This window comes from Silene latifolia, chromosome 2 (assembly GCF_048544455.1).
Source record: "Silene latifolia isolate original U9 population chromosome 2, ASM4854445v1, whole genome shotgun sequence".
NCBI classification, from domain to species: domain Eukaryota; kingdom Viridiplantae; phylum Streptophyta; class Magnoliopsida; order Caryophyllales; family Caryophyllaceae; genus Silene; species Silene latifolia.
Window position 1 is genome coordinate 162,521,267 of NC_133527.1, and position 27,774 is coordinate 162,549,040.

Genomic DNA, 27,774 nt, shown 5'->3' on the forward strand with positions numbered 1-27,774 from the left:
TGAGCCACAAGTGCACTATTATCTATAGAAACTGTTCTAAGTCCACTCCTTGGGTTCCCATATTCAGCACAATGGGTAGCCATCTCTTCTATAATATGCCAGCCCTTATCGTCATCAATGTTCTTCTGAAATCTTCCATTGGTTGCAGCATCAAAAATAGCACAGTGATCATCATACAACCCATTGTAGAACTCGTTGCACAAAAACCACTGGCCAAACCCGTGATGTGGGACAGATCTAACCAGCTTCTTAAACCTGCACCATGCTTCATACAAGTTCTCAGTCGGATTTTGTTTAAAACTTGTAATCTGCCCTCGCAATGCATTAGTTCTCTGTGGAGGGTAGTATCTCTTGTAAAAAGCAAGGGCCAAGGTTTCCCAATCGGTAATCCCAGCTGCAGTCTTGTCCAAGTCAGTCAACCACTCTCGGGCTCCATCAGTAAGATAAAAAGGAAACAAGACTTCCTTAATCTTCTCTTGAGTCACTCCCTTAGTAGCAGGGATAGTAGAACAATAATCTATGAAGACTTCCATATGCTTCCTCGGATCCTCACCAGCTACTCCCCTAAGCAGGTTTCTCTCCACCAGATTAATATAGAAGGGACGAATATCGAATGTAATCCCCTCATCAGTTTCAAGCTTGAAACCTTTAGGAATAGAATCAGCTGTCGGCTCAGAATGACTATCAATGTTAGGCATCTTCGCAGATTTAATAAAGGTTGCAGAAATAGGAGTGTCTTCCTATAAAGACCGATCTTCTGCAAATGTAAAGTTTTCAAGAACAGGTTCAAGAGTACTCAAGCCTTCCTCTTGACGAATCTCTCTCAATAAGTTCTGTCTACGGCGAAAAGTCCTCTCTGGTTCAGGATCAGCTGGTACTAACTCTGACCTGTTGGACCTGGGTATAAACAAAACTAAGAGAAAAGATTTGCCTCAAGGAATTGAAAATCCATTGAGACTAAAATAAACAAGTAAATAAAATAGTTGCCTCCCCGGCAACGGCGCCAAAATTTGACACGGTTGTCGCAACCCTATCAAAAATAAACCAACCGGCTCTAACTAATATAGCAGAGGTAAGTCGGGTATCGTACCCCACAGGGAGGCGGTCACTATCTACTCGTTATTCAGTCTGTCTACGGTCACAAAATGGGGGGTTTTGATTTGGTTGTTTTGACTAAACTAATGTACTGAAATAAAAGGCAATAAAAGAGACAACAATAAAAATAGCAAGGATGAAATAAGATGTAATCAAATAAAGAAAAATATGCCAGGATGTCGGTTCACCATGATATTACGCAAATCAGTTAAAGGCAAGGTCAGTCGGTCTGATGTGAGAAGGGTAGTGGAAAGGTCCTTTCGGTCCGCTATCCGCCCTAGATTCTTCCTAAATAGCTTCCACTCTAATTAGGATAGTCTATTATTCATAGCAGGTCTGTTCATTCCAATCTTCCGATCTAGGTCTGAATTTAACCAGTTTAATTACTTTAGTTGCGTGCACTCAACCTAATAATTACTATTAAATTGCTACTCCCTACGTACCACACCAAAGGTAACACTTACTATAAACGGACGTACCACACCAAAGATAACATTCATTATTTGGCCCACAACATTACCAAATTATCCTTATACTCATTTGGTATTTACACAAAATGCCATTACATACCCCACCTACCAACCCACAATTACATACCGCACCTTTTTCCCTCTTTACCCTTACTTTTTCCACATTTTCTTAAATACTCCATTTTTCCCGCCGTTACCTTTGGTGTGGTACAGAGGGAGTATAAAATAATTCTCACAACAAGAACCTCCTAAACTAATTATCGCGTCATTGCTTTAGTATCATGGCTCCCCTAATCCTAGCACTAAGGGCATTAGCTACTCATGACGATAAATAAAACAACAACAATTAATAAATCTATAGCAAACATGGTAAAAAGATGATTAAAGAGAAACCGCATAAACTTAATAACAATACTAATAAGAACAGAAATTAAAGAACAAGAATTAAATGTTGCAAAGGAATTAACTTGAATAAAAGAGAGTAAAGAGAGTAAAGAGAGATTACAAAAGTTCAGATCCGGAAAATAGAAAGGCAAAGCTACGTTGACAAGAGTACTTGAGTTCATAAACTAATGACAGATTAAAGGTTGATAATTTTCATCCTCTAAACCTAATTACGTCTTTCCTTTATATAGGAAAGATATTTTATTCCTAAACACGTAACTTAAAATAAATAAGATAATAAGTTCACGCGAGAAAAATCCCGCGTTCAGATAACAAACTGGTCGATCGAGTACTTTGAAACTCCTCGATCGACCATCTTCCAGGCAAAACCTCTCGATTGAGTACTAAGACTACTCGATCGAGGAACACCATTATGCCACCTCTCGATCGAGCACAGCAGGGTCTCGATCGAGGACTGTTCACCATCCACAAGCTCTCGATCGAGCACATTAGCCAGCCAAACATCTCGATCGAGTCAACTGCCACTGAAATAGGCCAAAGGACGTATGATTTATCTTCCAAGGCGACTTCACGCATCCCAAGATAGTAGCATCCTCGCTCCAATTCTTCTATCTCCTAAATGCGAGCTAAAAGGACATCAGAAGGCTCAATTCTGCTTCTTCAGGTCCATTCCTGCAATTAAAGCCAAACGAACCAAAGTAGACTATTCGGGGCATTTTGTACCCTAAAACTACGGAAATTACATGGGAATGCGTGCAAATAAGGTTTAAAAAGACTATATAAAATGCACGCATCAAATCTCCCCAAACCAAACCTTTGCTTGTCCCCAAGCAAATTGTATGCAACAAACTAATGGAATAGAATAAAACTCATAGCTATCTACAAATCGTCTACTTAAACCAATTTAATGCAAACAAACTAACACTTATAGCAAAAACTATCAAATGCAAACGAGTTGTAAGATGTTTATAATAAAGCTGTATGACCGGACCGAACCGGTTGGACCATAATTATTTTACATACCCTCTTTTTCAAATTCCGGTCCAAAAAACCGGACCGGTTGGACCGGAATGGACCGGATTAAATATGCGTATACTTGTTTTTTTATATAATATTTTTTTAAAAAAACTAAAAAATATAATAATTCCGGTTTTCTGGTCCGGACCGGAAAATTTCGGTCCAAGACCGGACCAGACCAGAAACCGGAATCTTTAAAAATGTTGGACCGGAAACCGGATCGGAATTTTTAATTCCGGTTTTGGTCCGGACCGGTCCATTTTTCCGGTGCGGACCGGATTATGCCCACCCCTAACTAGTAACTACACATGTCTTTAATTAAGGGTGTTGATTTTCGAAGTACAGATTTTACTCATCATAATACACTTTTGACATTGTACCCCTCTCATTTCCACCCTAGTGTACTATATCCACGAAAAAGAGTAAATAAAAAAACCACGAAATAAAAATGAACAGTACACACCAAAACACCATCTACCTCACCCTAAAGTACAGTTACCACCATACGTACACAGCCACTCCGACCGGCTGCCGAACAGCCACGACAAGCCACCGTCCATTTCCCCTCCGTCAGACGATTTGGCCGTCAGTCATGCAACCCGTTCTCTCTCTACTTGTGCACAACACCACCTACAACATCCTCCGCCGCCGGCCATGTCGCCGAAACCTCACTGTTCCCCTCTCATCGTCGGCGATTAGTGTACCCCTCCCTGAGCAATCTGTCCCCTTCTTTTTTCCCGACCCTTTTCCCCTAACCCACGAGCCACCACTGCCACGACACCACTCACAACAACGCCCTCCGCCTTCATTGTCCTTTCTCTGTCGCCCGTCACCAACGTCGTCATCCCACCACCGTCAAACAACCAAAGGCCATTGAACAATAATTTATCATAATCACAAACCCTAAATTAAAAAAAAAAATCAAAACATAAAAGCAGATTATTAATTTGATTCATAATTATGTCATACATATATGTTCGAGATTTAAATTATCATTCATTATTCTATAAATTTGTTCATTTTGACATGACATAGGGTTAAGGCTCTGTTTGGCAAAACTACCTAAAAAGGTAGCTGGAATATGAAAAGGTAGTTCAAAACTGAAAAGCTAACTGAAACCTAAAAGGTAACCGATAAGGTAGCTGAAAAGGAGGAGCTGATAAGTTAAGTGATTATATAAAAATGTGTTTGGCAAACTAGCTAAAAAGGTAGCTGATTTTGGTAAAATGACGTAAAAGGATATGAAAATGATTTAATATTATAGAATAAAAGAGTACAAAATGGAAAATAAGTCATTTTAGATACCTCATTTCTCAAATGCTACCTGAGGTAACATTTCATTTCAGGTACCTTATTTGACCAAATAAGCTACTTGCCAAATACTTGTAAAAAAATCAGGTACCTGAAATTTTGGTCAAATAAGCTACCTGAAGTGTCGTGCCAAACGGAGCCTAAAAATAGAGAGAACTAGAGTGAAATGTTTTTTTCTCGAGGGGTATGCAAATGGAAATTATTTGGTAAAATGTACTAAAATGAGTGAAAAACGTACTGCGAAATTAAATTACGTTTCTTAATCAAGAATTTTTACTCCCTCCTATTCTAAATAACTCTTCTTATTTCCTTTTTCGTCTATTCACAATACTCTCCCTATTTCCTTATTTGGCAAACTTTTATACTTATTTTAATCACCCAACCCCATAACAATACCCCCAATACTCATACTTTATCTTATTTTAATCATCTTACCCCACAACAATACTTATTTTAATCACCTTATCCACAACAATACTTATTTGAGTAAATTAACAATTACTCTCTTATATAAACCACTTTTCTAAAATAACTCCCTTATAAAAACTTTTTAATAATTTACTCCCATAAAATGTTCTCAAGTCAAAAATTACACCCATTTGCATTTTCAGGTAAAAAATCTTTTTTTATGACCGTTTTGCCCCTGCGTAAATTCATTATCTTCTTCCCCTTCGTTATCTTTTTCCCCCTTTGTCAACAACAACTTTCAGGTGAGCAGAAGGTGTTCGACGACGACGACAACAACAACAAATCCCAACCCTCAAATCTGCAAAAACCCTTCCAAATGGAGCAGATCTAGCTGCAACATGCAATGGGGTGTTTTTTCCTAGATCCGAAACATAGTAATTAATAAGACTTTCACTTTCATCAGCGTCACTGGCTTCTCCATAAAAAATTGCAGCAATTCAAACCCATTATCCCCAAATCTCCTCTCCGAATTCGTCGACAACTTCGTCGATTTCACCGTCAGCGGCAGCATTTCCTCCCTAACCCTAACCCCAATCCTAATCCCTCAATTCAAACCCATTATCCACCACAAGACCATCTAATCGCCATTGAAGACATCCATGGCAATCTCGAGAAATGCAAGCAATCGTTCCGTCTCGCTGGCGTCATCGCCGCCGCCGACAATTGGTCTGGTACAACCTCCACTATCGTACAAGTGGATCTGCGATTATATTGATCAGTTATTGGAAATATGGAAAACTAGAAGAAAATAATCGTCAATTCCTATTACAATTTCCAATTTTTTTTCATTGTTGATATGCCATTATGTGTTTTGTTTTTGGTGGATTGCTATTTGATGAATTTGTTGTAATGGGTTGCTACTTGCTAGTGATTTTGATGTAGTGACAATTCATGGAATACATACGGAATATGTCAGGAAAGAATTAAAGTGAAGAGGGTCAGAGCGAGAGAAAACAGGATACAGTAGGGGTATTTTGGTCATAAATTTAGACCTTAAAACTGAAAATTTGAAAACTGGCGGAATATGTCACCGGAAAGACGAAATGGGTGCAACTTTTGACCTGAGAACATTTTATGAGAGTAAATTATTAAAAAGTTTACATATGGGAGTTATTTTAGAAAAGTGGTTTATATAAGGGAGTAATTGTTAATTTACTCTACTTATTTTAATCACATAATACCTTCCCTCTCTCCAATTACTTTCTCACACAAATACTTTACCATATAATACTCTCTTTCTTAATTCTTGTGCCTCCTTGAATAGCGAAGATTATTTAGAATAGATGGGAGTATTTGGTTATTCCTCAAAAAAAAAAAAAAAAAAAAAAAGAATTTTTATTTGTTTATAGCCGAAAAAACTGCGCCCAAATTTCGTTCCCTTTTTTTTTTTTTTTTGTTCACAATCACCTTCTTCCCAGGCAATAATTATTCCGCTATGGATCCTCCAGTGACGCCGTCATCCGACACGGCCGTTACAACCACCCAACAACTTAACGACACCCTATCATCTATACCGCTGCCGTCGATGCTTCCGCCACCGCCAAACCCTACAACCCCCGCCGACCTTCCTCCTCCTCCTCCTTCCGACTCCATTAATGGCGGAATTAAGGAGACTAACTTAGAAAACAAGAGTGATAACACCACCACCACCACCACCACCACTACTACCACAACCAACAATGGAGTTCCCTACCAAATTCCGCCATGGAGTCAACCTCCGTCGCATCCTTTCTTCTTCGAGGTTCTCAAGGACGGCTCCATTGTTGATCAGCTTGACCTGTATATTTCTCTTTCTAATTAGTTTGGCTAATTAGTTCGAATTACTACTGTTTTAGATTGATTAATTAGATTTGTTTGTTTAAATATGAGCAGGACGAAGAAAGGAGCCTACATGTTTGGTAGGATTGATCTTTGCGATTTTGTACTTGAGCATCCTACTATTTCTCGCTTCCATGCTGGTATTTTCATCTTTTTGTCTTTTCTGTTATTTTACGGATCGTTTATGGTTTTAGTTGGACTGTGTGAATGTTTGTATGAATCATTGGCGCAGTAGATATAATCACGACAGTGTATTGATTTTCTTAGTGTGTAATGATCCCAAGGACGGTACAATATAGGGGGTAGGAGATTCGCACCTGGGAGTGACTCAGACCTATTGTCAAAAATACTAACTTGAGTTAACTACTAGGCTGACTACTACCAATTTGATTGCATCGAGAAGTAGGGTATTAATTGTTCGAACTTGTTGAGGCGTTTCCTACTTTGTGTTTTGGGTAGTATACTCGTTTATTTTTCTGCGGCAGTAGAATTAATTTGAGGAAAGGGAAGGTTTATTGTGCATTTTAGGATTATTGTGGAGTTTCATTGAAGCTACTCGTTTAGGATTATAAGGAAGCAAAATTCGGAGGGGAGGTGATGAAAATTAGGCTCCGATGTAGGGCGATTTCAGGGGTAGCGTGTCGTTCTCCATCTTGTAGGCTTGTAGCTTATTAGCAGTGTTATTTTCTCATCTAGATAGTTCATTCACGTGGTTGTGATTCTCCCCATGGGAAACAACATACAACCTTCTCTGTAAAATAAAAGGAATATATGATTAATGATACGTTTAAAAGGACACTATAATCACCTTGAGCATGTTTTTGATTGAGGTGTTCATTGTAGGACTACAATGTTCAATTGTTCATAGGGCCATCATATTGCTACATGTGCTATCTATAACTCGTGTTTCTCCATTTCGTTTCTGCTATATCAGTTATCCAGTTCAATGCAAGTGGAAATGCCTATCTGTATGATCTTGGAAGTACTCATGGCACGTTTATAAACAAAAAACAGGTATTCATTTGTTCTACATGTTCCTTAGGCTAAAGATGTCTCTTTTTGGCTGAGTAGCTAAGTTTTCTTTGTTAAACTTCACATGAAAATAATTTTTATCTGCCTGGGCTTGGTTAAAATTTTTAAAGCTATGCGGTTAGTGTACTAAGGAAAATTTCTTATTGATGTGCTTTGTGTAGGTAAAAGCAAAAGTTTATGTGGATTTGCATGTTGGTGACGTCATCCGGTTTGGCCAGTGAGTATCTTATTGTGATGTCTTTGCTACTTTTAAGTTGTTGCCTGTTGCATTACTCTATCACTGATCTTGTTTTATTCTTGTATATACTGTAGCATCTCGTATTTCGTTTTATGCTACCAACAGTGTGTACATGAACATGTATTTTCTCAATTCATGTTTTGTTTACGTTAACATAGTTTATACTAATTTTGGCTCTTGTATTCACAGTTCATCTCGGCTTTATATATTCCAAGGTCCAGAAGATTTAATGCTGCCTGTAAGACATTAATACTGTCTTTTGCTTTCAATTTTGTATCCTTTGGTCCTTTCCTCAAATAGTCTATTTGTGAACATATGTGCGGAGTATCATGATCTATAGGCTACCGTTTTTCGGGACAAATTTCTTTCACCTTTATCGAGTTTGGGCGCATATTTTACCTTTTCACTCTGTCTTTTTCTAGGAAGCTGAACTGAAAGGTAGTAGTTATGCTAAAGACCGCGAGGCTTCGCTCCGCAGGGCACGAGAGGGTGCTGCTCTTGCTGATGGTATTTCCTGGGGAATGGGAGAGGATGCAATTGAAGAAGACGAGGTTTGTCAAAGAATCTATCTGTTTTTGAACTAGGAAATGATATTTATGTGTGCTCCATCATAAAGCCCGATTGATTTCTTGAACAAAACTGCCATATCATCATCAAGAGGTAGACTTTTGTAGTTGGCAATATCTCATCTTTTGATTGGATCCATTTCTGATGACGATGCACTAGTAACCACGCATGTTCTTCTTTCTCCTCTGAAATCCTCTCTCGTGTTCCAAAACCTTAAAAGTTATCCATGAATTTTTGTCTCATTTCTCTCAAAGATTAATAAACGTCTAAGTTTGATAATTTGGAACTTGAAGTTTGATCGAACTTCTCTCTAGTTTTATTAGATATAGATAGGAATTTTGTCCAGGCTTCTAGGGTTATAGGGAATTTTCATCAGATTTGCAGAACAGAAGTTCAACTGTCCTCTTTCCTTAATTTTTTCTTTTGATGAACTCGGTGAAGATGCTTCTTTGTTGAGAGCTGCATTCTAGTTTTGGTTTTGTGAATGTCGGTTTCTATATAGGAAAACTGAAAGTGGACTTTCTGTCTTAGCGTGAATCATTGAGCTTGGACATATCAATACAACTTGATATACCACGTCAATGTTAATCTATTTTAATTATTACGTCACTTTCTCTAATTTTTCCGAGTTTGATAAAACAACACTTTGGATTTTAAATTCTAATTTGTTTATCTCATGATTCCCAAATTCCATTTTTAGTATTGAAAATTGGTAACGGAAATTCCTAAGTTTGCCGTGCAATGAAAATGATTTTAGATTCCACGTTTTCAATTTCCAGATTTCGAACTGATACTTTGAAATGGTATGCATATTGGTTCCCAAACACCATCCAAGATTAAAGGACAACTGAAAGAATCTTGATTTTGCAAAATCGAAGGGTTTTAGGATGCTGGTGAATCTTTTACTTCTATCTGTAATAGTGGTCTCACACATGCCTCTTGCTCTTAGCAGCATCTCATGCTGTTCTGCTTCTGTATGGCTTTAATAGTTTTGCCTGTCTCTTGCTTCAAAAACTTATAGGATGATCCTGATGAGTTGACATGGCAAACCTTTAAAGGAGAGCTCACTGAAAAACAACAGAAGACCAGAGAGAAAGTTTTAAAAAGAATGGAGAAGGTAATTGTGTTTTTCTGTTTTTTTTCCTGTACAACTGAAGAGTGTAGCGATACACGCGGGGTACTAACCCATAAGAAAATCTAAATCTCCTTGAGCTGGGGGCTTATACTTCAGCTCCTGTGCCTGATTCTATTTTGTGATAAACATGGTTAAAAGAGAAATAGAAGGGATTTATTTTCCTAATAGTCCTGGTTTATCTATAGATTGCACATATGAAGAAAGAGATATCTGCAATCCGTGCCAAAGATATATCCCAAGGAGGGTTGACTCAAGGACAGCAAACTCAGATTGCTCGAAATGAGCTTAGGATCTCTCAGGTATGGATTTCAACATTATGCTATGCTTCTGAAAATGCTTCATGGTTGTTGCTTTCTTTGTTTCTTTTAAGTTTTGATCTGCAAAACATGGTGTTAGACTGTTAGTCAAGCCCTACCGAACAGGTCCCCCGAATTTTTGGAGCCTAATTCTGTTGTAAGCGTTATATTTTATTTGTATGAAGACGCATAAAGAGAGGTCGTCTTGTAAATGGTGTAGTGCTTGTTACATGAAATCCCAAAGTAGTTGTCCGCGTTCGATTTCTTTCGCTGAGCATTTCCCTTCTTTTTTCAATTACGTGGCCTCCACTATCTTGTTTCCTGTTTTTACCCCTAGGCTCTAGCGATATCTTTAGCTTCAAATGGACTAATATGGAGCCTGATTTATTTTCCTTTTCAATTTACATCTCATTCTTGTATACTGTTAATATTTTTATCCTTTCTTTATATATCAAAAGTTTTTATTTATTACACATCTTTTTAACTTGGAAGTTCTTTGTTACCATGTTAATATTTTACAATGGCATTCAAATAGCAATATCCTCATTACTTTTTTTTTGTCTTTATTTGGCTTTGATATTTTCAAATTGGAACATTCATTTCTACAAATATATCTATAGTTAAAATGAAACTTTCATAGAAGTTGTTTATATTAAAACATTATTTTCATATTAGTTACGTATAAGAAAGATAACTATTTTATACAATGGGAAAATATTCGTAAAAGTTGATATCATTGATTGTTGAAGTTACTAGGACAGTAGGACAATAAATGAAAAGAAATGAGCAGTTTATTATCTATTAAATAAACCATCTTGGCCTTAAGTTGATGGTTTAAAAATAAAGTAATTTTTTTACATGTAAAAAGTGAAAGCAAAAAACAACCTTTAACCGCCAAAAAAAGAACATCCCTCAATTTTTAAAATGAACTTTTGTATTATATTACTCAAGGTCGCAACAAAAATAGTGGCACAAGGCCTTCCAAAACTCCCGGACGACCCTAATCAGAGGCCTTATTATAAATCTCGCACGGGGCCAAATCTCTGGTCAGGGATGGCCCTGGTGTTAATTTCTCCTCTTGGGAACTAATTTCATTATTCGTTACACAGATATTTGAGGAGCTTGAGAGTTTGGAAGAAACGTTAAATGATAGTATACGTGAAAGCGTAGGTGCACGTGGTAAGAGGTCATCTCGCAGTAAACAAAAGGGATTAATTGAGGACGAGGATGAGATTTTAAGGTATTTCATATTTACAATTAGTCTTGCGGTTGTTACTCCACTCTAGGTAGTTTCTTTTTTTGCTAGATTTACTTAAAGTTGTTGCTTTGAGTTGTATAATGATGAATCAATGGTTGACCATTTTCTTTATATGATCTGTACAGCGATGATGACGAGTTCTATGATAGAACAAGGAAGAAACCAGTCAGTAAATCTGCTAATACAGAGTCAGTGGAAACAGCTGATTCTCTTCTGGACAAGAAAGAGGCGCTGACGAAAGAAATGGAAGAGAAAAGAAGACTGATTTCTGAAGAGAAGAATAAATTGTCTGAGCCTGTGGCCGAACAAAATGCTGGAGATGTACTCGATGCATTTATGTCTGGCCTTTCTTCTCAACTTGGTAAGTCTTTCTTCGTCATATCTCATCAGTAATTAATTGCCACTGTAACAACTAAAAACAAGATTGTACCACTGTCTACCGATTACTGGCTAGTTTTTGTAATCTCTATAGGATGAGAAAATGGGATGTGTGTAAAATGAAAATATAGTGAAAATGAGCAATAAGTTATGTGTTGCTATAATCACACGATGACATCCTTATGGGGTATGGAGTACCCTGGAGATTCTGGGATACTGTGTCTACGTTGTGTTGCTTGACACAGCTTCATGAACAAAAAGACTATGTCTGAAAAACTCTCAGAATGCACCTTTTTTCATCGTGGAAGTCATCGTTTTAGTGCTAATATGCCAGCTTTCTCTATTCAATATCTTCAATAAGAGCCCAATACATGTGGTTAAAAACTTAAAATTATGGTTTAGTTTTCCTCATGAAGTTTTGATTGTCTGCATGCATTTTCCAGTTGCTGACAAGACTGTGCAACTTGAGAAGGATTTGTCTTCGCTCCAAACGGAATTGGATAGGATAGTCTACTTGTTGAAGATTGCTGACCCTACCGGAGAAACAGTTAAAAAGCGGGCCATTCTGGTCAAGGAGCTAACATGCAAGGAACCTGCATCAAGTACTCCTGTTATTAAGAAGCCTGATAATTCCAAGGTCGCAAAGAATAATGTCAATCGACCCGAGAAGCCAGTCAATTCTGGTGCAAATCAAGTAGCTCCAAAAGCGATTTCAAAAACTAGCGACTCTGCAAAATCCAGCAGTGATACTATTGATTCAACAGAAAACAAACCTAGTACTTATAGTGCTATTAAACCCCAGTGGCTGGGGGCAGTGGAAAACCGAGAACCGAAAAAGAGCCAACTAGTGAAACCAGTGGACGTTAGCGAGAGTGATGAGTTTGTTGATTATAAAGACAGGCAAAAGATTCTGGAATCAAATGATTCTCAGGCGGGAACGAATCTAGAGACTGAGATTGAGAGTGCTGCTCCAGGTCTTATTGTGAGGAAAAAGAAGCCTGTTGAAATTCCTGAGAATCAGATGTCAGAATCAGCTGCCAACTCTGCAGATATAATGGTAGAAGATGCAGTTGCTTTGTTGTTAAAACATAAACGTGGACTGTATGCTGCTGATGAGGAAACAGATTTTGAGAATAATGACAAAATAGATGAGAAGCCCCCGGGACAAGAAAATAAACGGCCTAAAAGAGTGCTTGGTCCTGAAAAACCTGCATTTTTAAAGGCGAAAGACGATGCAACATGGATTCCCCCTAAAGGCAAGACTTCTATCTATAGTTTCCTTTGGTGAAGTTCTACTTTTGATTAGACCTGCAAAATTGACCTTACCTGAAATGGCTCGGCCTGATCGGATGTAACAAAGTAACTATTATCCGGCCCTAAATTCTAAATCGACTTGGTCTGACCCCTAATCCGAGCGTATACCTGAACCCAAACCTGACTGTTCTGAACCAAACCGATCTGAATGACCCCATTTGATAGGTACAGTTTTGATGAATGATTATTGTGCTGATTCGCTGTTGTAATGCATGTGCAGGACAATCAGGCGATGGGCGGACATCATTGAATGATCGCTTAGGTTACTAAGTGGAGTCGGCATGTTGTTAATCAGGTGGCTAGTTCAAAACTTGAAAGTCTCGAGCATCCAGTGATTAGACTACTGAGCATCTTTGTGCCTTTTATGTTTATATATATATACCTACGAGCTCTTGAAGTCGAGATCTGCTCTAGTAACAGAGTAGATGACAAGTTATCTGAATAGCATCAAATTGGTATATCTGGCAATTGCCTTATGTGCAATATGGATGATTTTCGTCTGCGGAACATGAAGCACTCAGTAAATCAAACTAAACTCGCTGCTAATCGTCAGAGGCTATGGTTTGCAATTTCCTTCAGGTAGGGAAATGTGCCTTGCCATGTTTGTCAGGGAGCCGGACGCCTTACATTCACATTTCTGAGCTTCAGGGCCGATATATGTAGCCACCCTCTGTAAAATATCTTTAAATTTTTGTCATCCAAATATAATTTACTTCGTAGTTTTTTTTTTTTTTTTTGATTTTCTAATACTGGGTGACGTAAAAAGGAATGTTGACAGTGTCAAGATTCAAGAATACAAATTAGTAGAAGTTGACAGCCACAGTGACGACTGACAAGGTGACAATGACTAAGATGATGTGGTACCATTAGTTGAACTATTCACGAATGGAACACATATCTACGGAATTACCTATAGTCGCCTTACAACAAATAAATTTATAATTAACATAGAATTTGAGTAGGAATTTGATTTCATGTTCTCATTCGATAAGACATCTTTGGCTTTGACAAAATTTCTTAGTTTTATCTGGATATTTTTTAAAACTATGCATTCTCATTTTAGACGTTCTTAGTTTTATCGGATATTTTTAAAACTACACAAGTTCTCACTTTAGACGGACACTATTTGTCTAAAGCTGTAGACGGATAGTGTACCTTTCACAAAATGAGAGTGAATAGTGCAAGTGGGTGGGAAATGGATAGTTGGATACCTCCCCTTCTCTCACACTTGCATTTTGTGAGATGGCCACTGTCCGACGGATAATGCCCGTCTACAGCTTTAGATGGATAATGCCCGTCTACAATGAGACGGATTGTTAAAACTAAGGAGAATTGGAAACAAGTAAATAAGAAAGTCGATGAATTTACATATATTAAAATCGATGAATTTACAAATATTATGACAGGTGCATGGCGAAAAGTACCTCAATCTATCCAGAATGATGAATCATATGAATATAGTGACGGAGCCAGGATTTGAACTTAGGGTAGGCGAAAAATTTTAGGGGGCGAACGACTAATTTCATAAGGTAGACTCAAAAAAAATTAACTAAAAGTTTCGAAAATTTCATCTGACAGGGGGGCGACCGGCCCCTACTAACCCCCTTAACTCCACCACTGTATGAATGGTTGATTAGTTTTTAACATTCCAAAAATAAGTTTGCATCAATCGCATTGAGGTGAATTCAAGTTAAGGTGGTAAAGTTTACATTAGTCGTATTAAGTCGATTTTAAGTTGATGACATAAAGGAATGAAAACTTACTGACATATATTCAATCTCTTTTACTACGAGTTCGTTTCCTAAGACTTAAAATGTAAGTATGTAACACGTCAAAAAAAAGGAAAAACTGAAACCAACATGTTGCCAACAAGGCCAATTTAAACATTACCAGTGTTATCTTAATTTATGCGTAAAGTTCTATTCATACAGTGTATCGATTTCAATACTTTGAATGAGATTCCGAACAATCCCTAATTCGTTATGAATATATACTTTTGGTCATTATACTAAAAAAAATACACCTAAAACACGCATTATAGCACGACCCTAATATCCAAACAAGTTAAACATAATCACAATTATTCTATCCAAAATTAACCGAGCTATTTCTTACCATGTCAAAAAAAAAAAAAAAAAAAAAAAAAATAACCGCGCGATGTTATCATTACATCTGCAGAAAAGGGTAAAAAATGCAAATGCATTGGTAGCATCTTTCATTTCCAAAAGGTAAAAAAATAAAATAAAAACAGCGTACTTGGGTACATACATCTGATTCTCAACTTTTGGTGAAAAATCCCCACTTTTTCTCCCCATCTTTCTCCTCTCAATCCACCAGATATTTCTTCTCAAGGTCAGTTTATTTACTGTTTACCATCTTTTTTCATTTTCTGTACAACTTTAGCTTCTTCACCATTTTTTCTTTCTATGAATGTTTCATCAAATATACCTTGTGATCGTTATGTTTTTAGTGTTTGTCGGTGATCCTAATTAATGGGCAGATTCCAATTTCCCGTTTCTTCCCCAAAATCATGTCTTTTGTATATGCACTTCATCATTTTTTGTAGGGTGTCTGTGATTTGTTATTTATTATGATGATAGGTGTTAAGGGTAGTTATGATTCTGGTTAATTAATGGAGATGTGAGGCAAATATCTAATGATAATATCAAATTAAGTACTCATTTTCACGTTAATTATTGTTGTGAGGATTTTGTCTTGATTTTCTTCTTCTTCCAGGTAATTTGCTTCATTTCTTAGGTTTTTTGGTTGTAATTTTTGGTTGAAATAAATCTGCTTTGGTTGGTGTTTGCTGAAATGAAATGAATTTTGGGAGATTTATTCGACGGAGTTTAGGATAGTTGTCAATTATACATGAAAATAGTTTGAGTTATTACTCCATAGGAAATATTTCATGTTCCTAATATACATTCCTTGTACTCATTTCGTTTCCATACGTTTGATTAAAATACTCCTCACATACATCGATCAAGCGTTTGAAAATGAAATGAACGAAGGGAGTACTTCTTATATGTTAACAAAATTCAGATTGCCTTATTGCATCTTGACACCTGTTGCAAGTGTATGAACTGTGAACCTCTCTTGTTATATTGGTCGGTGTTGTATCAAGTAATTATTCAGATCTTTTGTTGTTCTCCCATTATGTGGAAGAGTTATCTTGATCCCCATTCTCTCCTATCCTGTTATCGCCTCAGTTGATCTTCCGCTCATCGGAAGACGGCTACCAGAATTTTTATTTTATTTTTTCTTTGGATAACAAAATGATCTTATATACTTCAGTTAGCTATATATGAAGCTGTGTAGCATTTTCACTACCATGTTAAAATTCTAGAACAAATAGTTCAGGACTTTAGGCACTATTGAAACTATGTTATATGCTTAATTGTCAAGGACAACGCAAATGAATTCTTAGCACTGGAGTCATATAGGGATTAAGACGGTGCATGTACTTATGTTCTGAATACGACAGTTTTCTTCTCCCCCAAACTAGACTCCTAGTCTTGTTTGACTCACCATTTGGTATTGTTTTTTAGTAGGCTGTGTGGACAAGCAAGGCACAGTTGGGATGGAATCAGATTCTCTTCATGATACAACTGTGTCAATTGTGGATGGTGATCCTGGCGGTAGCATTGAAGCTTCGCGAAATGACGGTGTAATATTGGAGGAAATATCACCTAACAAAGAGGTGATGCGAGAAATTGGGAATGATCTTATTAGGCTTGGAATGGATTTAGCTTGTTGTTCAGAGAAGCTGGTGAACATGAACTTACTAATGATGCACGTGGCAGCGAAAGAGAGTGATTTTGAAGCCTTTACTTTAGAAAAGGATAATAAATTGGATAGTTCTGCTGTGGCAGCGCTAGAGTTTGATATCTTATCTGGATTTTTTGATCTAGAGGTCAAAGAGATGAATAACTTCATTGGTAATTTAAAAATAAAGTTCAAGAATTCCTGCGATGCTATTTCTTCATATAAGCATCTGGAAGCAGGTTTGTTGAAATTGGAGGAGAAGCTGCTTGATGCTGAAAAATCACTGAAGCAATCGGAAGAACAGGTCCAAGAACTGATGATACAATCAGCCAAGTTCCAGAGAATTGTTTTGAGGGCCAACAGAGGGGAAACCTGTAAGTGATTCTACCGTTCTATAATTTGCTCTATTTTGTTTTCCAATCTTGTTTCCGAACCTAGTTTTCTTTGTATTTTCCTTGGAGATGATGGAGCCAATGATTTTGTATTATGATGCACATAACGTAAAACCTATTGCGAGTCTTTTTATTGTAATGTAGCAGTAATTCGATTACGCAATTTTAAGAGAGGGGTAAAGTCATGTACATGCAACCTCCTCTTTATCCCGCCATTTACATGAACCTTTGAGTCACTGTGAAAATATTGTCTTTGAAGTTTGAACCTTAGTTTTCTCTATGCTTTGCAATGGAGATTGAGTTTTCCAGGCTGTCAACCTCATCTCTAATTGTAATTAGTTGTGTGAAAATTTTTAAGGACACAAATGTTATCTTGTGAAATTAAAGGCTTATTAATTATAATCTTACAAAAAATAATCCGGGTTGGTTTTGGACAGCTGATGAAGACAGGGACATGGGTGTTGAAGAGAATGGGGAATTTTTTAACTCATCAACAAAGCTTCAGATGCAGACTCCTGAACAGCAGCGACATATATTGAAGCTGCTCGAGAAATCTATGGCAAGAGAACTTGGTCTGGAAAATCAACTAACAGAATGTATGCAAACTATTGACAAGATGAATCGTAAGCTGTATTATTCACAACGAGAACTTTTGTCTGTAGAAGATGAAACGGCGGTTGTCTATGCACGGTTCTTAGAGGCTGATAATGCTTCAGCTGTGTTGATGGGAATTTCAAAGGAACTGATTGGTCAACTTCAATCATGTCAACTTAATATTAATAGTGCATTGTGCCGAGAAAGTGAGTTAAACACCAAGCTTCAAAATTGCATGCAAACCATTCAGAAATTGGAAAAGGAAGAGGCTATTTCACAGGAGCTTGCAGAGAAAAACAGTTTGGAGGCCATGGTTTTGAAGGAGAAGTTGAACTCTCTAGAAGAGCAGCTAAAAACCTCAGAATTGGCACTTTCGAATGGACATGGTAACTTGCAAGTCGAAGTCAAGGCGCTGGAAGAGAAAGTTGCTATTTCCGAAAGCAGGGCTGAGAAGGCAGAGGCCGACAGCAAGCTACTATCAATAACTAACAAAGAACTCATTGAGGAAATGGATCTTCTTAAACACAGTGGTGTCTCACGTGAAAAGATTGATTTGCTAGAAGAGCAACTTAGGGAGAAGGATATTCAGCTCCAACAAGCAATGGTATCAATAGAATCCAGCCAGGAGGAAAAAAGTTCGGAGGCTATGGTTTTGAAGGAGAAGTTGAACTCTCTAGAAGAGCAGCTAAAAACATCAGAGTTGGCACTTCTGAATGGAAGTGTATCTTTGAATCAGGGTAACATGCAGCACGAAGTCAAAGCGCTGGAAGAGAAAGTTGTTATTGCTGAAAGCAGGGCTGAGAAGGCAGAGGCCGAGAGCAAGCTACTGTCAATAACTAACAAAGAACTCATGGAGGAAATAGATCTTTTAAAACGCAGTGCAATCTCATGTGAAAAGATTGATGCGCTAGAAGAGCAACTTAAGGAGAAGGATTGTCAACTCCAACAAGCAATGGTATCAATAGAAGCAAGCCAGGAGAAACAAAGCATGTATTATACTTCAATACAAGACATGGAGATTGTTATTGAAAAACTGAAGACAAATTTGTCGTCTGCTGAATCTCGGGCAGATATGGCAGAATCTGAGTGTATTTTACTAGTAGAAGCTAATAAAGAGCTCAACATGGAGTTGGATCTTGTGAAAGTCAATAGTATCCCTAATGAGAAAGTTGTTTCACTTGAAAATAAGTTACAAGATACTGATATCCAGCTCCAACAGGCAGCTGCATCTGTGGAAGCTAGCCAAGAGAAGCAAAGTATGTTAGTTTCTTCTATAAATGACATGGAGATATTGATTGAGAAAATGAAGTCAAAAGTCTTAAAAGCCGATGCTCGGGCTGACAGTGCTGAAGACAAGTGCATCATTTTATCTGAAAGCCATGCAGAGCTCAATGAAGAGCTAAATTTTCTACGAGGTAAAGTGGAACGCTTGGAGGCAACTTTGCAACAAACTGAAGAAAAAAAGCTGGCAGCTGCAAAGGATATAAATATCCGAACTAAAGTGATAACAGATTTGGTCATGCAGTTGGCTCTAGAGAGAGAACAGCTCCAGAAGCAGGTTTAATATTCATTACTTTGTAGTTTTGATGCCTTGAGTGCTGAAATTGATGAGCATGTCACACTCTTCTTTCTACTACTGCTTACCTGTTATGTTTTCTGTATGAATTTATATTTGAGGTTTTGGATTTCTGTTTTTTTTGTTGTCTTCTGTCACTTGATAGCACGAAATAAAATTTGGATTTTACCCGGTTATGCAGACACATCCTGAATTCTTACTTTTATTTCTTAAACCTTGCCAAAAAACTATTATTCCATATGCTGCCTGTCTGTGATTCCTTAGCAAACGAGCTTTCATTTTCATTACTGTACTTTTTTGTGGTGTTAATGTATTCTTTCTGAGAGGGTGTTAATAATATCTCAACTTTATGGGCTAGAAGTTGCTGCTTCATTTTTAATTGTATTTATTATTGTTGTTTTTTTTAATTGTTTTTCTCGTTCAGACTTTTGTTGTTTTTTTCTAATTGTTTTTCTCGTTCAGAGTTTAGAATCTACCATTTGGTACTAGTAACTGCATGTTTAATGAAGCATAGTTAAAAAGATGGCCGCGTTTACATGTCAAAGCAGTCTGTAAACATAAGTTACTAATTCTATAAAGTTACAAAAGAACATATTTTCTGGTTTTCCTCAATGAAGTTTCTTAGCCCATCTGTTTTAATTGCAGATATCTTGGTTAACGGAGGACAATAGAGCTTGGAAAGACAAATTGAAGATGGCAAGTAAACTTTCACGTGGCTCTATGAATCATGTCACTAGAGAACCTGAAGAAGAAGATCTCTTTTCGGCCAATCATGCACGTTCTTTTGATAGTGGAATTGGAGAAAGCGATATACCTAGTACAGCAGAGGTAAGTAGCAGTTAATAGTGTAGTACAATTTCATTTGTAGCTCCTGCAATTTCACAAAAGAATATGTTTGATATGTTTTTCGGTTTTAATTTTTTTTTTCCGGTAATAGAGCTTGCAAGATTCTATGGATAAAGCTTAAGGGTATAAATTCTTTCTGGAGTGCATCATCCTTGTTAAATAACTCTTTGTGCATACCCTCCCGTGTACGGCTGAACCACCGATGTCCTTGTTGTAAAACCATTATTACCCGTGGCAGAAAAAAATACAGTGTAATATTGTAAAGAGATGAACTCCATCTGACCAACACTGGAGGTTGTGCAATCAACCCATAGAGCTATCTCACTTGAGAGTAATGTTACTCGCATTCTGTTAGAGATATTTGATACGGATGTGTGTGTATAATATAAAAACTTCGCTTGTCCAAGTGTCATAATATGAAAACTTCGCTTGTTAAGTGTCATATTCCTATATTTGATTGTTGAATGTGTGCTATTGATTTCTGTCTCGTAGATTTATTCTTTGGTTCTATCTTTAGGTACATAAATCTGCAGTGGATGTATTAGATGGCGAATCAAACTCGGAGTTAGAGGATTCAAAATCCAAGCTTGAGACAGTTAGGACAATAGATGCTGGACGGCTTACTCTGAGACACGTATTACCAGCGATTTTCATAGCTTTCGCTGCAGTTCTGGCAACTTGTTTTCTTTCACCAGAAAACTGTCCATTCTGATGAAACTAGGATTGAAATTTGTAGTTGGGTATCCATAGTTTTCAGTACTTTCCTAGATAATGTTTCAGATAGAATACATGTAGAACACTATGAGCCTGTAGAGATTCTCATCTTTTTGTTGTAGTAAAATTTTGATCTTGTCCAGGCTTAAAAAATGCTAATTTACCCCTTTTGCTCCTTAATTTTTCATAGGCTCGTCTATACAGAAATTGTCGTCTGTAAAACGTTTCGGTGGTAAGACATATTGGTGCGCTTCTTTCTATTGTGAAATAGCTCTCGTTCAATGTAATTATCGAATCAATTTTCGGTTTGGGTCATCTGAAACAAGTAGTTTGTGTACATGGCACTGGCTTTTCATGCATGGAAGGTATCACAATGTGTGAAAGTCAGACATTAACAGTCAGCACTGACCAATAATTAATTCATAGGAAAACTATAAGTCCTGTTTACTTTCTATTTATTTTTGTCAGTCAATTTTATGGTTTTAGCTTCCCTAATCAGCAATCTTTGACCCAATATAAATATTTGATAACTTCCCAAATAACATGACATGCGCCTTCAAATTATCGAGTACTATAATAAATTTCCTTTTTTTCTTTCTCGATTTTTCTAAAATGTGTCCTAAGGGCACATGTTAAGGAAACTTAAATGGTACATTTTAGAAAAAACCGCTTTGTTTATTACATGGGAAGACGTACAATAAATCATTTCCCCGTTTGTATATAAATGGGACACAAACAATCCATGAAACCCAAGCTAACAACTTCATTTCCCACTTCTTAGATCATACTCTCTCTAAATACTAAACACTAATAGCCATGATGGCTCAAAAATGTAAGCTGATGATCCTTGTGGTTTGTATAGTCCTTGTCCTATCTCTTACCGTCTCCGGTAGCACCCTTCGTGGCGGTGCCCGTCTTCTCGGCACTAACCCAATTACTGGGCCGCCAAGCACCATCCCACACCCACCATAAGATTACTTACTCATGAATGATGACCCGAGAACATTTGGAGACCTTCACTTTTGTTATTGTTCCATGTTTTACAATGTATAATAGTAATAAATAATAAATAAATAAACAAATAAATATGGAGCTTTTTATTGGAGAAATTGTGTTCCTTTTATCCTCCTAAAGTCGAGAGTGCAACATTTGTGTACTGTGTTGTGAATAATGTGAGTGCTGTAAAATTTGTTTCTGTTTCAATTGTCAAATTATCACTTCTGCGTTTTCTTTGATTGTTCCCAATTTTATTTTTATTTTTATTTTTGTCCGTTATAAATGAGAATTTCTGTTTTTATTGTTTATGTTGGTGCCAAGGCCTCGCTTTTCTTTAGTTTTCGATCACTATATATATGACTCACTTATTTTCACTCTTATTTCGCTACTTTTCAAAAGTCGATCTTCCATAGTTCAAAGTAAACTTTTAAGGCTTTGTGTAACGCTGTTTTATTTTACGAAGAAGTTACAATTTTCTCATGTAAGGTTCCATTTCCATTTTCAATGAAGCCAAAGGCTAACCAGCTATCCTTAATTTAATTTTAGATTAGAGAAAGTCGATAAAGACTTACAACCTTCTTCACTCACTCATGAAGTTCAATTATTATACGAGCATCTCTGAAAAACAATTATTAAAACTTTCACAAGATATAAAAATTCAACTTGTTGGTATTGGACAATAAATTGGCTTGTCATGCAGTTGAAGAAATCACAATATGTGGAACTCATTCATTAACAGTCAACATTGAGCATAGCTTCTTATCAGAATATCAGTGATGTTTACTTTACCCGTCAGTCTCCTATAAGACGAAGGTATCTGTCTTAATACTAAAACAGATCAAATATCACCGCACTTGGGCATAAGGGACAAACCTTTGCTTTTTTTTATATACGTTCTGCTTTTGTCTTATATACATTATTGATCCTGTTAAGCCACTTAATGCTGATATGCCCGTTTTAAACAAAATTTGTGTTACTTAACTAGACAAAATCTTATAAACAAGCTTTCCTTTACATGTCTAGTTTTATATAGCCATTATCAACTATAAAAGGATCTCACAATTAATCTAAATAAATCAAAAGAACACAGGTACTCCTTCCGTCATAATCATTTGTTCACTTTTGATTAAAATACGTCTCATATTAATGAGTATAAGACGTAAACAAATGAAAGACCAAAAGAGTAACATTCAGAAACAAATGTACTAGACTTGCACCATCCTAATAATATCTTGATTACTTAAGCAATCTCAGAATAACCCTTAGAAGTACTCAAAGACCTATAAATCTCAAGAACAATCCTAGCTTCAAACTCATCAAAATTCTTGTACTTAACTCGAACATTTCTAGCTTGTGAGATCTTCTTCTTCCCAAACTCACTACCTCCATTAATCTTCCCCGTGTCGCCGGCCATCCTTAACATCATGTTTATATACCCATTCTTGAATTTCTGCCATAAATTCTTTGGTGACACAAATACTTTCTTTAAACTAGCTAATTTAGCACTTTTTTTAATCCTCCAAAACCTAGTCTTTTTGTTTGTAACTTTGTTGCCTCTTATTTGTATTACAGGCATGTTTCTCTTTGTTTGAGCAGCCCCATCTAAGAGATTGTAGCCTCTCTTTTTCCAGTAGTTTTTGCCATTAAATGGTTTCGAAATACTCTCCATTTTATGCGACTAATTGCGCGCTTCTTCAGACAAAAAAAAAAAATAGTATAGGATATAGGAAAATGTAATAATGAGAGGCAAAAAAAATAAAAGATGTTGAATTTGTGTAATACTATAATGCAAGGTGATGAGGTTATGGAGTATATAAAGGCTAGAAAATGGGACTATTATTTATGGTCAATGTGATGTTATGAGCATGTTTTTTTGTAAGCTTGTAATTATTGAAGTATTGATTTATATTATTAATTATTAAAGTTGATGTTCTAGATAGTGAGTCAAAAGATGTATATTATGTCAACAAAGGTGGTTTGAAGACTTCAATGAATACTTGCTAGTTTTGTTGGAATTGAAAGAGTAATTGTCAAATAATATTGGCTATAAGCTAATTTTGGATGTTATGGTGGCAAATTCTATTCTAATTCTGTTATTTTAGTCCAAGTCAAATGTAATACAAAGGTGTTATTATAAAAGTCTTGGTATTGGTAAGGTTCAAAGTTACATTATTAGTATCCATTATACATCATATAAAATGTATTGCACCAAAAAAAAAAAATCATATCAAATGTATTGCACCAAAAAAAAAAAAAATACATCATATAAATATATTTGGAGAAAAAGGATTGTACATCAGATGTACTACCTCACACTTAATGAGTTTTTGTGTGTGTGTTTTTTTTTTGAGTTCTATAGTATTTATAAATTACATTTTAGTTTTATGACGACAAAAATCAAATTTTTCTGAGTTTATATGTAATTTTTTTGAGTTATAATATAACTTTTTGAGATTAATGTTTAAGTAAATGAACTCAAAAACTTTATAATAAAACTCAAAAAATTTAAATTAAAACTCAAAAACTTTATCTTAATCCTCAAAAACTATATCATCTGATGAACTACATCAGATGTATAATCCACTTACTGATATATTTGCTCAAATAAGGTAAACAATGCATACCAATATACAATATTATCGTACAACGTACACTCAACAAATAAGAAGTCTTAATTTTTATTCTGCTTGGAGTTTACTTTATTATTTGTGGATAATTTTGTGAATTCTAATATTATAATATTAGAGTAGGTCTTGCTTAAGACGGGTCGAATCTTGAAACGGGTAGTTACACTCACAAAATAAATATGGGGGACAAGGTGGGGCACCCCCATGTGCCTCCCACTATCCTCTATTTGGGCATTTTGTCTCACAAAATGGTATCCGTCTACAACTTAAGACGGATAGTGCCGGTCTTAAGTAAAAATTTGTGTATTATAATTGGGTAGAGTGTATGATAATGCATTGATCTGATACATCTGATGTACACTAAAATTTCTCTTAAACAAGTGTATTGAGTCCCATAATCCCAGTATGTTGAATTTATCAAATGGTTTGATGGCGAAAGTGATAATTATTCTCTTTAATTTTGCTAAATTGTAAAATTAAGTCCCTAAGTCTGGAACGTAATAATTGACCCCTCTACTTTAACCAAAAATGAAATTAAACCCTTTTATTATTTTTTTCAACATTAATAATACTCCGTATAACTAAATTATTTTATTCTTAAGTTCACCATACACATACAAATAATTCCTACTCTCATTCTTATTTTTCTTTCCATTTCACTTTTTGGGTTCAAAGTTGAAAAACTTTGACCGAAAATAAATACAAAAATAATCAATATTGACACATATAATGAAAATATTTATATTTATTATAAAAAATGTCATTCCAAAAATATAATTCTCGACAAAAACGAAGAACGTTTACACCTTGAAAAACGCGGTCAAACTAATGTTTTGGAGACCATGTAAAAGTAAATGAGAAGAAAACAGTAAAGGGGAGGGAGTATAATTTTACAATTTTTTAGACATTACAACAATTTTAAGATTTCTTTTTTTAAAAATTTGCCAGTTATAATACAACTCCTATACATTTAAAAACTTTTTTTTTGGGCGTAGTGTGAGTAAATCTTTAGTAAGATCATCAAATAACAAATAGTTGCTTACATCAAAGAATATTTTTCGGCTTGTAGGCAACTTCAATGGTATGATTTTTGGACCTGCTTGCAATTTACATAAATTACCTAGTTACAACATAATCATTGAGAAAGAAAAAGTATGGTATGCTTGAAAACTAATGTAGCTTAAACAAGCTACATGCTTGAAATTAAATGATTTGAATAATATAGTGTAAAAATTGAATAAAATTAAAGTTAAAATAGTAATTTAACTTGTAGGACCCATACAAGCTACAATTTATTGTAATTTACCACTAAACGACTTTGTAGCCGGAAAGCAAGGTTGATCGAAATGATGAGGTGAAATCGAAGCTACAAAGGGTTGTAGGCTTGTAGCTATTCATTGGAGTTGCTGTATACATGTCATATCATACTCCTAGCTTACTCAACCAAAATTTAGTATTTCTATCAATAGGGTATCCGATTTTGTATCTAATCTGCCATCTGAATATGGTTCTTTGAATATGGTTGTTGGTTTTTGAAGTAAAACTCTCAAGACTCGGATTTTGACTGAAACTGACTCGATTTGGACAGTGAAAGGAACTGTTTAATTGTGATAAAAGCGACTAAAAACCAAACGAAACCTCGAGGAGGATGCAATCGAACGGTCGATGAATCATTTTTATAACCACGGTTTCCTGAACTCTACAATCGAATAGAGTAAAAAACGTGATTGGGATATGACTTAATCCAAGCACTAAGCCACTAGACTAAGCCTAAAGATAATTTCAAGCACTAAGCAAAGAAAATACCCGACTCTAAGCACTAAGCAATAGAGGATTTCCCAGCACTAAGCAAAGGAGATTAGTAGAAATCAATGTTTCTAACTTGTGTTTTTCATTCATCAAATCTGATTTTTACACTAAGGAATGCCTTTCTTTTATAGGCCAAGCTAAGCAATCCTATCCATCCATCCAACCTAGCATCTAACGGTCCAAAAGACCCTAGAAAACCGGTTTCAAAAGGTGGCCCTAAGCCTTACACAAAGTTCTTACACAAGTTAAAAATCTTAAAAGAAAAGCAAGAAAATAAACTAATAAGGACAATGATTAATTAAACATGGAGTAAACACTTTTGGAAGCTTCAATAGGGTCCGGCCAAGTCTATGCAAGAGTAGTAGAGCAACAAAAGGAGCCTTGTGGATGTCTTGGTTAAATTAGGAAGGGTGAAAGGGACTTGAAAGCGACCCTTGTACTTGCCATTGTAAACCGTGTAGCCATAGGTCCACCGGTTTTGTTCTTTGCCTTTCTCTATGATTATCACCTTCCCAAGATATAAGCTCTTGGACAAAAATACTCTAAACTCCTCATGGAAGATTTCTAGGCCGGAAAAGGACCCATGTGCTTAGACGGATTCCGATTTGGACCCCATTTCGGATAAGGGACCAAAACCGGGCACGAGCATGCCTAAGGTGACTCGTTTTGCTTCAATCTCCCCGTCTTGAAAAAGATTTGTCCTCAAATCCTCGGCATCTTCATCACTAAGATCTTCACAATAAGGACTTAAAATCCCAACATCAAATGTGACATGAGTTCCAAAGAGATTAACCTTGTATTTGTTGGGTCCAATTTGATTGACGATTTTGAATGGACCTTCTTCATGGACCATGGACTTGTTCTTCCCATGCTTGAGGACCCTCCCCTTGCACGGACGAATCCAAACACGATCTCCAACTATGAATTTTATGACTTGCTTGGAGTTCATGGACCCTTCCTTGTTGGCCTTGAATTGAACATGACGAACGAACCTTTGTTCAACCCGTTCCTTGACTCCATTTCCTTGCTTATTTGGGTGAACACTCTCCTTGACTGTTCTGATCATACCGCCCGTGCCATTGGCCTTGTGCTCAACTTCAATTAAACTTGGAGCAGAGTGTACGGAATAGTCACAAAACTCACAATGCACACCATCATGGACAATTATGGTTTGGACATTGTTAAGGATCCCCTTTTAAACCCGTTTCTTGACCCTATTTCCTTGATCGCTCAAGTAGGCACTTGACTTGTCCTTGATTTCATTCCCAATTGGACTAGTGGTGGGAGAGACGGGATGATGAACTTGCACCCTACCAATGGTACTTTCGGCTCCAATCTTGACAAAGAGCTCATCTTGGACTTGATCATTGGTATTACTCCACTTGGATTCCTCTTGTACATTTGAACACTCCCCTGGTTTGTCTTTGAACTTATGGACACCATAGTCGAACCAAGGATTTTTAGGGACCTCGGCCTTCGTTCTTATATTAGCAATTGGAGGAACATTTTTACGGACCTCGACCCTTGTTCGAACCGTATTAGTGAACGGCTCATCTTGTTCCATGGACATATGCTCGACATTAGGTGGATCATCTTGAAAGAACTTGTTCAAATTTTGAACCATGCTAGGGAATGTTTCGTCTTGTTCCT

General features: G+C 36.4%; 3 protein-coding genes across 6 annotated transcripts; 2 read left to right on the plus strand and 1 right to left on the minus strand.

Moving 5' to 3' along the window:
* The first annotated feature begins 6,030 nt into the window (after positions 1-6,030).
* On the plus strand, positions 6,031-13,624 carry LOC141643223 (uncharacterized). Its single transcript, XM_074452278.1, has 12 exons — positions 6,031-6,545; positions 6,639-6,724; positions 7,519-7,598; positions 7,778-7,833; positions 8,044-8,092; positions 8,277-8,405; positions 9,443-9,538; positions 9,742-9,855; positions 10,962-11,092; positions 11,236-11,471; positions 11,932-12,744; positions 13,023-13,624. The coding sequence occupies exons 1-12, from the start codon at positions 6,202-6,204 to the stop codon at positions 13,070-13,072; spliced, it is 2,184 nt and encodes a 727-aa protein (XP_074308379.1). The 5' UTR covers positions 6,031-6,201; the 3' UTR covers positions 13,073-13,624.
* Positions 13,625-14,950: 1,326 nt separating this feature from the next.
* Positions 14,951-20,960, plus strand: LOC141643224 (WPP domain-interacting tail-anchored protein 1). Of its 4 annotated transcripts, none has more exons than XM_074452282.1 (6): positions 15,004-15,154; positions 16,357-16,944; positions 17,400-19,114; positions 19,778-19,960; positions 20,070-20,101; positions 20,496-20,960. In XM_074452282.1, exons 2-5 carry the CDS (start codon positions 16,386-16,388, stop codon positions 20,097-20,099), a joined length of 2,487 nt encoding a protein of 828 aa, XP_074308383.1. In that variant the 5' UTR covers positions 15,004-15,154; positions 16,357-16,385; the 3' UTR covers positions 20,100-20,101; positions 20,496-20,960. The 4 variants fall into 4 exon arrangements, with proteins under 4 accessions (XP_074308380.1, XP_074308381.1, XP_074308383.1 ...); XM_074452281.1 differs by having other exon boundaries at positions 15,039-15,154; positions 16,354-16,944; positions 20,496-20,596; XM_074452279.1 differs by lacking the exon at positions 20,070-20,101 and having other exon boundaries at positions 14,951-15,154; positions 16,354-16,944.
* A 1,968-nt stretch (positions 20,961-22,928) lies between these two features.
* LOC141641541 (uncharacterized) lies at positions 22,929-23,357 on the minus strand. The gene has a single exon (XM_074450199.1). The coding sequence runs from the start codon at positions 23,355-23,357 to the stop codon at positions 22,929-22,931; it is 429 nt and encodes a 142-aa protein (XP_074306300.1).
* Positions 23,358-27,774: the final 4,417 nt, after the last annotated feature.